Source organism: Sinocyclocheilus anshuiensis, unplaced genomic scaffold (genome assembly GCF_001515605.1).
Source record: "Sinocyclocheilus anshuiensis isolate Anshui unplaced genomic scaffold, SAMN03320099.WGS_v1.1 scaffold3401, whole genome shotgun sequence".
Classification (NCBI taxonomy): Eukaryota; Metazoa; Chordata; class Actinopteri; order Cypriniformes; family Cyprinidae; genus Sinocyclocheilus; species Sinocyclocheilus anshuiensis.
The window spans coordinates 15,282-30,365 of NW_015556030.1; the positions used below are offsets into that span (position 1 = coordinate 15,282).

Below are 15,084 nucleotides of genomic sequence, written 5' to 3' on the forward strand. Positions count from 1 at the left end.
CTAGCATTCATAGCCTTATCTTAGTCTTGCCTTGTCTGTTTTCTCGTGTCCTGATCTTTGCCTGTGTTTCTCGGATTTCCCCGAGAAATGCACATGGCAAAAAATTTTTTTTTTTTGCACATGGTTCCGCACGTCTCGCGTCTTGTCAGCTCCGTAACAGTATGCGTGTATGTGTGTGTATATATATATATATATATATATATATATATATATAAGAGAGAGAAAAGCATTAAAATTATAAAATTTACTTGTTGTAATATTATTGTTAAAATTGTTGAAATAAGTATTAAGGAGCTTTCATTTCAATCTACAGGCTAATGAAGGTTTTTTAACGAAAAATCCTGACCTTTAGCTGCATATCCACGAGATTCTTTTCACGTTGACTCGCACAAAAAAAAAAACCTTCAACAAAAGTTGTGAGAAATCAAGATTAATATAGGCTAAAAATGTGACTTGAACGATGTCTAGAAATCCTACAAAAAGTAAGTTATTAACTTGGAATATTTCGATTACATTTAAGGATGTGTGCCTTATGCCATGAATAAATAAATAAAATGGTAGAAAAGGTGGCTTATTGTTATGTGTTATAGGCTAGGCCTACAGTAGTCAGTGTGGATTAGCAGAAACAGTAGAGCATGTACTATTACATTGTTCTGTTTATGATGATGAAAGGGCATTTCTGTTAAGAATTAAAAGAAATGGGGATTGGAAATATTTCACTTTAAAACTCTGTTCAATAATGGCTTGAATCATTATAAAACGTATAAAGCATTAATGATATACTTAAAGTGCCTCTATTATGCCATTTTTAAGGTTCCTAATATTGTTTTGGGAGTCTCCTACAATAGGATTACATGCATGCAAGGTCAAAAAACGCTTTCGTTTTCTCAAAATATGCATTTAAAGTGCCTCTATTATGGGTTATGAAAGGTTCATATTTTGGTTTTGGGAGTCCCCAACAACAGGTTGACATGCATGCAAGGTCAAAAAACACTTTCATTGTCTTATAATATACATTTATTTTTTCCTTTTTTGCTCAACGATTCCCAAACGGTTCACTCAACGATTAATTGAGTCCAAACCCAATTGAGTCCGATTAATCCAAACCCCTCCTTTGGGTGACGCTAAACTGCGGTGATTGGTCTGATGACCCAGTCTGTTGTGATTGGTCTACTGCGTGCAGCGCATGTCAATAACAGAACGCCCATCACCATTACTTGGCCCACAGCTCGGTGGTAAACACCCAAACAGCCATGGTATGTTCCTGCACAACCGGAGGCTGCCGTTTCAGGACCGCAGTTCTAGGACCCTATTCTTCTGTAACAGCGCCACCTACCGAATTGGATCACTAAAGATGGATGACATGGACAGCAATCAGAGTGAGTAACTTTACTGATTTTCAATCAAGTTTTATTTTATAACCTTAAAATGATGCAAAGTTTACGTAGCCAACGTGAGAACTGCTAAGAAATAATAATTAATTCCCGATTGCTCGGTTTATTGATTATTACGATGTTCTTAATTTGTGGCCATGATTTAATTAAGCTAAACCTTGTTGACATAATGACTACAATAAGTAAATCTAGCCAGCACATTAATTAAACTTAAAAAGATGATAAAAGCATGTTGATGTGAGATGTGTCAGATTTACCTGTAGCTTACTGCATTAGTGTGAAAACTTGTTTGATACTCATTGTTTTAGGTATGCCGGACCATGTAATGTGTTTGTGAGTGTCCTGCTCCTGCTCTTACGCAATCTACTGTATAAACTGCATGCTACTCGTGTATGGACCAGTGTATAATGGCTTGCTTTTCAGTAGTGCTATAATAGTATACTTAAATTAACTGTTTTTTCATAGGCCATCATATATGCCCTGGCTGTCCTACGGAATTTCTCATTGCAGGAGGCTGAGCTATAGGTCTCATATCTTGCCATTGTTTAAGATCTGCACAATAACTTGGTACATCTTATTTGTGTTTTTACTGTAAGATAACAAATACAAAGTCTTCATGAAAACATTCATTTAATGTGGTCTTATTATTTATAAGTGCTCTTCGTCTGCTTTAAAGGGGTCATATGATGCGATTTCAATGTTTTCTTTCTCTTTGGAGTGTTACAAGCTCTTGCTGCATAAAGAAGATCTGTAAAGTTGCAAAGACTAAAGTCTCAAATCCAAAGAGATATTCTTTATAAAAGTTAATGAATAATCACATAATAGTAACATAACATTTACCTCAGAAAAGCCAACAATATAACCTTAAAATCAGTCAGTTAACTGAGTTGAGGATACTTCAACCTTTAGAATGTTTTTATTGCTGTTTTTAATGTTAACTACATGTGAAGAATGAAAGGTTGGACGGAATGTATTTATTTATTTATTTTTGTGTGTAGGTGGAATTGTCACATTAATTAACTTTATTCATGCAATATAACAACTTTATTCTCGTAATTTTGATTATATTTGACTTTAATCTTGTAATCTTAGATTTATTATTGTTATTGTTATTATTATTATTATTATCTTTATTATAATTATTTACTCTTACAGTTAAGTGATGCGTTTCTGGTCTCAAATTGTAGCTTTTTACTTAGAGTTCATAAATGTGTGAATTTCTGTCATTATGGTTATTTTCCATAACACTGAATGTTGTAACAAAGGTAATAAAGAGTTGGTTATTATTATTAAGTCTCTTTCCGGCTCAGACAGCATAGGTTAAGCATATGGGTCTGTCACGTGATGAACGAACGACTCAAACCCCAAGACTCGAGAGATGAACTAACCCAGCCGGCACATGACCGACCTTCAACGTTGAAATATGGTTGAACTAATGACAGTTGTTGTTTCAACGTTGAAAAATGTTTAACGCTAAATGGTTGAAAAAGGTTAACAAAAACAGTTGTAAATCAACCTTAATTTTTTTGACATGATCTGTATCTTGAATCAACTTAATGTCTTCAACAGCATACAAAATAAATTTCTGCCTTTTAAATGATTAATATTAAATTATTTAAGATCCTTATTTTAATAGCATTTTACAATATTTTGATCATGAAACCTATTCTAAAATCTAAAGGTATATGTTAAATATTATCATCATTAACAACAATAAAACTAAATCAATTTTGCTGCGTTACCACGCTGAAACAATTCCTATTGGTTGTTTTACTTTATTGCTTTGATCATGATTGGTTAATCTGCGTGTCATCCAGAAAACTGGACAATGAAGCTGTTCGCGCCTTTCTAAATTTTAAAATATGACCGTTATTTTCGTCTTTCTGAGTGAGGCGGCTGACTGTGAGCTGCTGCTCGTTGAAACTGCTCGGTCGGTCCTGAATTATTTTATATTTGCCTGTTAAATTTTTATTTTGAGCGAATTTGAGTCGTGACATGTCTATGGAGAACAAAAACTGGAATGTGAACACAAGAAGGGTCAGATGTGATCTGCGAGGTCCTGCAAACATACGGGCAAAATGAGGTAAGAAAATCGCTATATTTATTACCTTTCAAAAATAGTAAAGTATAACGTTAACAGAGTTTACAAATGGGCAAAGGACATGTAAACTACAGATGATAAATACCTGTGTGTGTATTTTTGTATTGCTTTATTACAGATGCTAAAGTTAGATGCTCATCTGATGTTGTGTTGCTGGTAAGTTATGTGTAAATGTCTGTCTTTTAGAGATTTTTCTACATTTTCCTGATGTGAATGCCATGAATTAGGTGTGTTATATATCTTATAATAGTCTCAAAGATAACATACTCTGTTCGTGTTTTCTGAATATCATATAATCGCAAATGTACGTACAAGTTAAAGGGTTGCAACTAATGATTATTTTGGTAATCGATTAGTTGGCCAATTATTTTTTCGATTAATCTGATTTTTTACATTTTTTTTATTGACAAACACTATTCCACATTCTGCCCAATGTCCTTCAAACAAACGTGCCAACTGAATGCTATGAAAACATACAGTGCATAACAATTTATTAGACCACCTGCCATAATAAAGAGAAAAGACAAATATTTTAGGAATCTGTCAAAAAACTGTTTAAATCTAAAAATGTTATTGTCATTAATTGGGTAATGACACACTTTGAGAACTACTGACATGTATTCATATTCACCTGACAGGACAAGCCAGTACGCTAATGCATTATAGCTTAAAGCTTAAAATAAAGAATTCTCATGTTTTGGGCAGCTTGGATCACGTTCTTCTCCCGCAGCGTCTCATTCGGTTTCCTTCACTATTTTAGATGCATTTTGTCCATAGAAATGCCTTATTCAGTGCTACACGACCGGACGTGCACTGTGGACAGACCCGACTAATCGATAATGAGAATCGTTGTCGATTATTTTCGTTATCGATTAGTTGTTGCAGGCCTAGAATTAAGATTGTTTAAAGCAGTGGTTCTCAAAGTGTGGTACGAGTAGCACTAGCACAGAGGAATCACTCAATTAAATATAAATTAATGTTGATACATTTTAATTTAATCTTTATTTGAGTAAAGTTTTTTACATTTAAGTACAGTACAGTTATGTAACTTTTCTTATAACACATTTTAATTTAATCATTATTTAAGTTTTTTATTTACCTGTTTGTAAGCACAGTGCAGTGTTAATGTTCAAACAATGTTAAAGTGGTTGACAACAATAAATATTCTTATTAGGAATAAAACTGCCTCATTGCTGAGCTGTGCAGAGCTGTAGCTGAATAGTTAGGACTACTGCGCTGCTGTAATTTAATGTTGGTCATTATGGTGGTACTTAGAGAGCCAAATATTTTCCGAAGTGGTACCTGGTATAAAAAAGTTTGAGAACCACTGGTTTAAAGAAATGGTATAAAATGAAATCCTGCTTTAAGAACTTTTCAGTAAACCGTTTCTTCTTCCCCTTGTAGAGTCATCAAGGATCCAGCTTATTATTGGCAAACTGGTAAGGAATTCAGTCTGGAGGTTAAAGAGCTGGCTGTCTGGTGCAGTCTCAACAACCTGGAGCTCAACACGCTCAAAACTGTGGAGATGACCGTGGACTCTGTGATGGGTTTTGGTTTTACTTACTTTAATAAACATGTACTTAATTTGATTTGACTTGTTTTACTAAATACACCGTATAGTTAGGATTCTGATTAAAACAGTGTAACTGGGGGCTCTGAAAAAACTGCTTGTGAATAATTCCCCACACTATCTCCAGTACCGCTCCGGAGCAGTATTCCAGGCAAAAATCCTTTTATAAATCACAGTCAGAGAAAGATTGTGCGCCCCGACTCCTCCCCGAAATCACCATATGTGGAGCTTACAACGCCTAGTTTTACTATGCTTAAAACAGTGTAACTGGGGGCTCTGAAAAAACTGCTTGTGAATAATTTAATATTGTAAACTTTCATCTGAATACATTAAATAAGTGTTTAATTAATTTGTTTCCAACCCCACTGTTATTGAACTGTAAAGTGAAAATATTGTATGTGATTTGTTTTGCATTCAGTTAAAGATATTTCACAGTATCAAAGTTGATATTTTATGAGGATTTATTTTTGGTGTTTTTGTTTGTATTTATACAGGACCATACAGAAAGTGCACACGTGTGAGAGAGTGGAGGGGACGGCGTCAGAAAGGACTGGGACTCTTTCAAGGATCACCCGAAGCACAACCACGCTACATGCACAAGGCTGTTGGTTCTAACATTTTAGGGCCCCCTCGGTAGAAATCACACTCCTTGTTCCCTGCGGTAAAAAAAGACCCGGTCTGGGGGTTCCCCTCATTAGAGATTGCTCCCCTAAAAAAAACTATTTTCCACATACTGTACATTATTGTTTCTCCTCTATGCCCCGCCTTTCTGAAGCGCGTCGATTTTTACAAAGCTCATCGTTCTGAAAAGCAAGGTGTGCTGTGATTGGCCAGCTATCCAGTGCGTTGTGATTGGCCGAATACCTCAAGCGTGAGACGGAAATGTTACGCCCCTCACCATACTGTGATGCTGCCCTGTCCGGCCGGAGCGACGAGACAAAAACATTAAAACCCATTATAAACGAGGCATTCGTTGCATACAGTGGAGACATAATTACTGATTATAATGACTTATACTGTCTTTTTATGCGTTGCGTTGCATTGCATCACGTAAACATAACACCCTGTCTGCATTTGTGATCGGAGAAATGACAAGCGCTACTCTACACTGCTCAAAGCTCGCATTTGAATCATCAGTGGCAAATCCTTTAAATGTTAAAGTACTTACGTGAGTCAGAACTGCCGGCATTGTAGTCTAACGTTACTCTCCCAGGATCAGTAAACAGTCCTCCATAAAATGTGCCTTAAAATAGTTATCAGATAGGCTAAATATTTTAGAATAGAGTTGAGCTCATTCTTTTCCACTGGCCAAATAGGTAGTATTTAAATAGTTTTAAACAATCTAAATCAAATTAAATGTATGCAGTTTTGCTGATAAGGTGAACATCTTTTAGCTATTTTAGTGGAAACAGATTGAGTTTTGAGGCATATTTTGACTGAGTTTGAAATCATTGTTTACTTCATTACTTTTCTCTCTCCAGGAAAAAAAAAAGTCCATATGCATGGGTCAGAGTTTGCGTGCAGGTGCGCAAATTTTCCCGTCAAGTTTGTTTTTTATAAATCCCACCTGTTGCGCAGGAAGTGGCGTACGCACGCAACGGTTATAAATGAGGCCCCTGGACTTACTTCCTGTCACACGCTCTCAAGCGGCACGTGTGGGACCAGGCGAATAACTTTATTTATCGTGCACTTCAGGCTTGACCACTTTGCTGATCGTTTACATTCACATACAGCTAAAAAAAATAAGGAATAATAGTATGAAGACCTGGCAGAAACAATGGGATGAAGGGAAGAAAGGACGTCATTTATACGATTTTAAACAAGAAGTAGGGAGAATGAAATCAACAGGAAGATATACAAGAGAACATACCATTATTTCGAGGTTGAGAATCAGCGGAACATGCGATTAGTCAGTGTGTCAAACATGAAAATCAAAGGATAACATTAAAAGATGAATTAAAGAAATATGGAGTGAACATATGAAATCTATTTAAAGTTATCCGATAAATAAAGCTTTGTTTAATTTTTTGAAAGAAACTGGTTTAATGAAAAGAATTTAACTGCTTGGGTTTATTTCATTTATTTCTTTTATTTTTTTGTTCTCTCTGATAAGTATACAGTTCTGGTCCACACTCCAGCACAGTAGGTGGCGGAGATGCACCTTAAGTGTTAGTTGCCACCCGCCATTATAAAAACACGAAGAAGAAGAAGAAGAAGAAGAAGAGCAGCCGGAACTATCGGCGGCTACTGTTCGCTCTGCATCGGGAGGAGTTCGAGGTTGCGCTCTGTACATACATGGAAACGGATACGAGGTTGGACTCGTCTCTTCATTTTTACTCCTGTGTTTTCAACAGTTTCGAAGTCTTTGATGTATGTGTGTAAGTTTTGGACGCTTGTGACCGAGTAAACGCTGTTGATCCCTCAGTGTAAGCACGTGAGTGTAGTGTATGAGAGAGTTAGCCGCGGTGTTGTTCCTCCGCTCGTCTGCAGAATGTCTTCAGTCATCTCTCCGGGGTTTCAGAGCAGCACGCGGGACTTCCGCTTCGGGCCCTGGACTCTCACCGCCGCCAAGACGCACATCATGAAGTCCAAAGACATCGAGAGGTACGCCTTCTGTTTCAAAGAGATCAATGTGCTGCAGTTTAGGTGGATCGTGTTCTTATTTAACAGTTTTGTATGTTAGCGGATTTCATGGTACGGAGTTATATTTCTGAAATATGTATAATTCATTCCTCACCTGTTTGCCTCTTTTTGAGAATAGACCTGAAAATGAAAACTGTGGTAAATGTTGAACGCTTTTCAGAGCGCAGACTGAAGTTAGGTAGCTTTTTAAAGAAGACACGTGATTGAAACTAAAAATAAAGACCCATGTAAAGTGTACAAGTGTGACTGTTTTTATCAGAACCTTTTCATGTCCGAGTCATGTCAGTGATCTTGTGTGTTTACAGAGCTTTACGAGTTTTGGGCTCATAAAACACAATCATTTATTTAAATGACGCTTAATAAGAAAGACCTTTGTCACCATTTCTGAACAGGCTTATGATTAGGCATCATACGTTACGCTATATCGCAAGGATTTCTTTTAGTTGAAAACGTGTGTAAACAAAAATATATAAAAAGAACAAAAGCATTAAAGCTCAAGTAGAGCAAACGGAAAAAATAAAGCAGGCCGTGCCAAATACAGCACAGACCGCACACACTGTGTTTATACGGTCAATAAAAACCCATAATATCCACATCAAAGATGGCTCCTCAGTCTGATAACAAATGATGTTTTATCAAAGTTCGGGAGGAGCACGCTCAGATAATCAACTTAATTACCAAGAAGAGAGGTGTATATCTTCTTGGTAATTTAATGTATATACAGCAGACTGACCTCTTCCTAGCATCTCCTCACTTCTGACTCCTGTATTTACTTCTAAAGCGCTTCATACAGTACAGATTGTAGTAATACTAACACCAGTGTCTTCTGTGGCAGGTTAGCAGAGACCATGAACATGCCGGCTCTCCCAGAGATGCTGTTCGGAGACAATGTGCTGCGCATTCAGCACGCCGACGGTTTCGGAATCGAGTTCAACGCCATCGACGCTCTCAAGCGTGTCAACAACATGCAGGACTCTGTGAAAGTGGCTTGCGCGCAGGAGTGGCAGGACAGCAGGTAAACGCGCTGAGATGTTGTGTTATTCACGGGAAAGATGCTTTCACTGGTGTCTGTGCAGAGCCGAGTCGGAGGCGTCTAAAGAGGTGGTGAAGCGCTACGACTGGACCTACACCACAGATTACAGGGGCACTTTACTGGGAGAGCAGCTGCAGATCCAGGTACTGTGTGCTTTAAGACTTAAACCGGCTGAGCGCTGACCTCTGACCCAGACCGAGCTTGTGCGCAGGTGAAGCCCACCGCCGAGCGCATCGACATGGAGAAGCTGCGAGCGCGAGAACAGATCAAGTTCTTCGAGGACGTGCTGCTGTTCGAGGACGAGCTGCACGATCACGGCGTGTCCATGATCAGCGTGAAGATCGTGAGTTTCCTCCGATCCGTCTGCTTGTGTTTGGTGCGTCGCCGGTTAGCGTGTGACGGATGATGTCTGCTGTTTCAGAGAGTGATGCCCACCAGCTTCTTCCTCCTGCTGCGGTTCTTCCTGCGAGTGGACGGCGTGCTGATCAGGATAAACGACACGCGTCTTTATCACGAGGCAATTTCACTCACCCTATCAGAAACACCCAATACCATGTGATTTTACCATATCTTAAACCCTGTTGCTCTGCACTGCTTTAAACAGGCTGGAAAAAACCACATGCTTCGAGAATTCAGCACACGTGAAAGTAAAATGTCAGACCTCCAGGTGAGTGCTAGATTAACCCTCTGCTGCTCTTCCGTCATTTCTGACAGAAATCTGTTATTTTTAGAATTTGTTTTGGCACTTGCTGTGTGAACACATAAAAATCATGAAGGACATGATTTGAAAAGGTTAAATGGTCTTGAAAAAAAGTCAAAAATGACCGCTTTGAAATTTCATCCAGTGGAATCGTTTGGTTCTGCGGCTAAACAAAAGCTCATTTTTTTGAGATATCAACCTCAAATTTGGAACAGCCTATTTAGATTCATGGCTTTGATTCTCATCCAGTTTTAGAGTAAAACATGTTTTGAAAAAGCATTAATTAACAAAAAATTTAAAATAGTATTTCTGTGCATCATTCATAACAATAAACTTGTATAACTTTCACTTTCTTTGAAAAGAGACCAAGCTTAAGTCTGCGCTCCAAAATATTCTAGATTTACAGTTTCAGTCAGAAATGTCATTCTCAGGTCTATTCTCAAACAGTGCTTAACAGGTAATAAACTAATTATATTTACTGCATAAATATGAAATAAAAATCATTATCTAACTCAAAGTACATTAATTTCATTGAAATTTAACAAAAAACCATCAGTCTGCGTCTGCGCTTCAGAGTGTCTTTCCTTGACTTCGCAGCACGTTCCTCCAGCGGTTTACACAGACCCCAATGAAATCTCCCCGCAGCTGCCGCTGAAGCTCATCGAGTGCGAGAAACTGGAGTTTCCAGAGAGAACGCCGCAAGCAGAACCATCCGAGTGACGCCGAGCAGAGCGCTCGCTGCAGACTCGAACCCACTAAACCTGAACTCTGTACATGTTTGATGTGGAGGATTTCATTAAAATCCTTTGATTCAGAAGTATGTCTAGATGTGATGAGAATGAACTAATACTGAAACAAAAACTCACTTGTAGCGTATAGTTCAGTTTTTCCGATCGCTAACACACTGTAACTGAATCAGCGGGCACAGTTTCTCAAAACTCTATAAACACGTTCCAGTGTGCTGTCGGTTGTGATGTTTCATGTTCAGTTCTTTGGTGTTGAGCGTTTCTGGTGTATTTCAGATCTCTTTACAGTGGTGTGATGAATGTTTATTTTCCAGTTTCTGCACTCCTTCATTGTTGTTGTGTGCTGTAAAATAACTCCGGACTCCCAATCAGAGGGTTTTATCTCCGTGTTTTGAACTGATCTCACTAGTGTGCTCTAGGCACTGTCCGTTTGTGCACCTGGAGGGCTTTTTGTGTCAGCTGAGGCTAAAGTTGGATTATGACTAAAGAGAATGTTTTTGATGAAAATATTTGATTTTGACATGAGAGTTTGAGGCGTTTTCAAATTGGTGTGTAGTTCTGAGATTGTGTTTATACTTTTGAGAAAATTGTGAATTTTATGAATTTTGTGTTAGCTATTGAGAAAAACTGTAGTAACTCCTGATGCTGGTCTGAAATCTCCTGGAGATGATTGAGGTTTTAGTTAATAATCCCAGAACGCTTTAAATGTGACGCACGTGTGTTAGACGCGCTCGTAGTTCAGTGACTCTTTAGCTGTAATATATGAGCTAACTTATATTTGCTTTTATTTGTTGAGAAATTCTCTCGAGTAGAGTGGGAGTATTAAATGTCTGTTTGGGATAAAAATCAAAAATAAACTAAATTTAACGTTTTGAATCGTTAAGGGAATGCTTTGTAGAAACAATTATTTCCATTTTCCTTTTTTACATTGAGATTGTAGTGATAAAATGTCAAATAATCAACGGCAATTCGAATTTCTACACATAACATCCACTTTTCACCTTCTCTACCACTCGTGCTTTAACCTGTGGGTTTTTTCATCATAATTACATGCTTAGTCAAGCTTCATTTAGTTAATTTATGTCATGTTTCTGTACCTCAAAGTCATGATGTTCGATTATCAGGGAATTCATGAACTCAGACGAGCCCAAAAATAAAACTTAAATTATTGCAATATACACAAAGATATTAAAATTCACTTCTCTAAATTTAAATGTAAAAATAGAAAGAAAAAAAAAGTCTTAAAACACAAAGATAATTTAGAAAAGAAGATATGCTCCAATGGCTTTTTTTCCCCTATTTTTATGGCATGAAATGGCACGATGGGCTAAATCAAAGGTCATTCGTACATTAACATCCAGGCTTTCTGTGGGTCTTAAAAATTATTCTTTCCACAAATTAATTTCCATAAATCAGAGCAGAAAGTCTTAAGTTCATAAAATAATGGCATTAAATGTTGCATTAACTGCTAAATAAATATCTTGTTAGATTCAAGACATAAATACTGGAGGAAGAACAGCACTTTTTTCAGTGTGAGTAGAAGGTGCAGTGAAAGTTATTTTCATACTGTTTGGGATCAAGAATAAATTGGTATGTAGAGCATCTTTATGTCACAGATGCCAAATAAAGGCAGGAGAGTGAAGCAGCATGATGGACAGGAGGATGAGGAGGAGGATGTGCCCGTCAAGCAGATGAAGGTCGTGAACGGCTCCGCTTCGCTGTGATTCGACTCGCCCCGTGATTTCTTCCAGAGTCTGATCGGTCCGGTCGGGCTGGACGAGTTCTTCCAGCAGTACTGGGAGCAGAAGCCGTTAGTCCTGCACCGGTCCGATCCGGATCTGGCCTCTTATTACGGCTCTCTGTTCCAGCTCTGCGCTCACGGCCTGCGATATGCCACGGACCTCAACGTCTGCCGCTGTGTGAACGGCAAGAAGAAAGTGCTGAATAAAGCAGGGAAAGTGAAGTTCAGCCAGCTGAAGAAGGACTTGGAGGAGAGGAGAGCCACTATTCAGCTGCACCAGCCGCAGAGGTTTAAGGTCAGACTGGCGGAGAGGAGACTGGCCCGCGGTGTTTGTCAGGGAGCTGATGTGATCATGTGTTCACAGGATGAGCTGTGGCGCATTCAGGAGCGGCTGGAGAGTTTCTCCGGCTCGCTGCTCTGATCCAACGTCTACACCACTCCTGAGGCCTCGCAGGGCCTCCCGCCGCACTTCAATGATGTGTAGGTCTGTCGCTAACTAACACTAGTTCAGTCAAACACTAGTCCTGTCAGACAAACACTAGTTCAGTCAAACACTAGTCCTGTCAGACAAACAAGTGTACACTCAAACACTAGTCCTGTCAGACAAACACTAGTTCAGTCAAACACTAGTCCTGTCAGACAAACACTAGTTCAGTCAAACACTAGTCCTGTCAGACAAACACTAGTTCACGCAAACCCTAGTCCTGTCAGACAAACACTAGTTCACAAACACTAGTTCTGCCATTCAAACACTAGTTTAGTCAAACACTAGTTCAGTCAGACAAACACTAGTTCAGTCAGACAAACACTAGTTCTGTCAGTCGAACACTAGTCCTGTCAGACAAACACTAGTTTAGTCAAACACTAGTTCTGTCAGTCAAACACTAGTTCAGTTGAACACTAGTCCTGTCAGACAAACACTAGTTGTCATTCAAACACTAGTTTAGTCAAACACTAGTTCTGTCAGACAAACACAAGTTCACAAACACTAGTTCTGAACACAGAACATGAGCAGTTTTTAATCTAAATTAGATTGTATAATTTCGAAATTTGAATCAATTTTCAACCGGCTCGTGGTTAATCGTTACATCCCTACTAGTTCACAAACACTAGTTCTGTCAGACAAACACTAGTTCAGTAAAACACTAGTTATGTCAGTCAAACACTAGTTCACAAACACTAGTTCTGTCATTCAAACACTAGTTTAGTCAAACACTAGTTCTGTCAGACAAACACTAGTTCAGTCAAACTACTTCTGTCATTCAAACACTAGTTTAGTCAAACACTAGTTCTGTCAGACAAACACTAGTTCACAAACACTAGTTCTGTCAAACACTAGTTCAGTCAAACACTAGTTCACAAACACTAGTTCAGTCCGACACACTAGTTCACAGACACTAGTTCTGTCAGACAAACACTAGTTCACAGACACTAGTTCTGTCAGACACACTAGTTCACAAACACTAGTCCTGTCAGTCAAACACTAGTTTAGTCAAAGACTAATTCTGTCAGTCAAACACTAGTTCACAAACACTAGTTCTGTCAGTCAAACACTAGTTCAGTCAAACACTAGTTCTGTCATACAAACACTAGTTCACAAACACTAGTTCTGTCCGACACACTAGTTCACAAACACTAGTTCTGTCAGTCAAACACTAGTTCACAAACACTAGTTCTGTCAGTCAAACACTAGTTCAGTAACACTAGTTCTGTCAGTCAAACACTAGTTCACAAACACTAGTTCTGTCAGTCAAACACTAGTTCACAAACACTAGTTCTGTCAGTCAAACACTAGTTCACAAACACTAGTTCTGTCAGTCAAACACTAGTTCACAAACACTAGTTCTGTCAGTCAAACACTAGTTCACAAACACTAGTTCTGTCAGTCAAACACTAGTTCACAAACACTAGTTCTGTCAGTCAAACACTAGTTCACAAACACTAGTTCTGTCAGTCAAACACTAGTTCACAAACACTAGTTCTGTCAGTCAAACACTAGTTCACAAACACTAGTTCTGTCAGTCAAACACTAGTTCACAAACACTAGTTCTGTCAGTCAAACACTAGTTCAGTCAAACACTAGTTCTGTCAGACAAACACTAGTTCACAGACACTAGTTCTGTCAGACACACTAGTTCACAGACACTAGTTCTGTCAGACACACTAGTTCACAGACACTAGTTCTGTCAGACACACTAGTTCACAGACACTAGTTCTGTCAGACACACTAGTTCACAGACACTAGTTCTGTCAGACACACTAGTTCACAGACACTAGTTCTGTCAGACACACTAGTTCACAGACACTAGTTCTGTCAGACACACTAGTTCACAGACACTAGTTCTGTCAGACACACTAGTTCACAAACACTAGTTCTGTCAGTCAAACACTAGTTCACAAACACTAGTTCTGTCAGTCAAACACTAGTTCACAAACACTAGTTCTGTCAGTCAAACACTAGTTCACAAACACTAGTTCTGTCAGTCAAACACTAGTTCACAAACACTAGTTCTGTCAGTCAAACACTAGTTCACAAACACTAGTTCTGTCAGTCAAACACTAGTTCACAAACACTAGTTCTGTCAGTCAAACACTAGTTCACAAACACTAGTTCTGTCAGTCAAACACTAGTTCACAAACACTAGTTCTGTCAGTCAAACACTAGTTCACAAACACTAGTTCTGTCAGTCAAACACTAGTTCACAAACACTAGTTCTGTCAGTCAAACACTAGTTCACAAACACTAGTTCTGTCAGTCAAACACTAGTTCACAAACACTAGTTCTGTCAGTCAAACACTAGTTCACAAACACTAGTTCTGTCAGTCAAACACTAGTTCACAAACACTAGTTCTGTCAGTCAAACACTAGTTCACAAACACTAGTTCTGTCAGTCAAACACTAGTTCACAAACACTAGTTCTGTCAGTCAAACACTAGTTCACAAACACTAGTTCTGTCAGTTGGAAATATAACATACATGAAATAACCCCCCACAAAGCAGGAGACATAGAACGGACAATACAAGCCAAAACAAGAACAAAACACCCCCCAACAAGCAGATCTATCGCCAAGACATGTACTGCTGCTGCTCCGAAGAGCCATGTGAACCACATGTGTGCCTGGGCTACCACGCCGACCGGCTTAACAATAGTGGGC

At 38.6% G+C, this 15,084-nt stretch overlaps 1 protein-coding gene and 1 long non-coding RNA gene across 5 annotated transcripts in view; both read left to right on the forward strand.

The window, feature by feature from the left end:
• The first annotated feature begins 7,258 nt into the window (after positions 1–7,258).
• On the forward strand, positions 7,259–11,058 carry tiprl (TIP41, TOR signaling pathway regulator-like (S. cerevisiae)). Of its 4 annotated transcripts, none has more exons than XM_016470676.1 (8): positions 7,259–7,443; positions 7,556–7,669; positions 8,544–8,723; positions 8,785–8,884; positions 8,953–9,084; positions 9,163–9,258; positions 9,346–9,408; positions 10,039–11,058. In XM_016470676.1, the coding sequence occupies exons 1-8, from the start codon at positions 7,361–7,363 to the stop codon at positions 10,159–10,161; spliced, it is 891 nt and encodes a 296-aa protein (XP_016326162.1). In that variant the 5' UTR covers positions 7,259–7,360; the 3' UTR covers positions 10,162–11,058. The 4 variants fall into 4 exon arrangements, with proteins under 4 accessions (XP_016326162.1, XP_016326163.1, XP_016326164.1 ...); XM_016470677.1 differs by having other exon boundaries at positions 7,261–7,377; XM_016470678.1 differs by having other exon boundaries at positions 7,283–7,377; positions 7,491–7,669.
• Positions 11,059–11,424: 366 nt separating this feature from the next.
• Positions 11,425–15,084, forward strand: part of LOC107676157 (uncharacterized) — a 7,015-nt gene continuing 3,355 nt past the window's right edge. The window contains exons 1-2 of the long non-coding RNA XR_001632699.1: positions 11,425–12,223; positions 12,293–12,408. This is a non-coding gene — a long non-coding RNA (uncharacterized LOC107676157). The remainder of the gene's footprint in view (positions 12,224–12,292; positions 12,409–15,084) is intronic.

Excerpts from the sequence above, each read along its gene's own strand:
- tiprl (XM_016470676.1), top strand. The coding sequence starts at position 7,361 with ATGGAAACGGATACGAGGTTGGACTCGTCTCTTCATTTTTACTCCTGT. Across the intron at positions 8,724-8,784 it reads CAGGAGTGGCAGGACAGCAG|AGCCGAGTCGGAGGCGTCTA; the intron begins GTAAACGCGCTG and ends GTGTCTGTGCAG. Across the intron at positions 9,259-9,345 it reads ACACGCGTCTTTATCACGAG|GCTGGAAAAAACCACATGCT; the intron begins GCAATTTCACTC and ends TGCTTTAAACAG.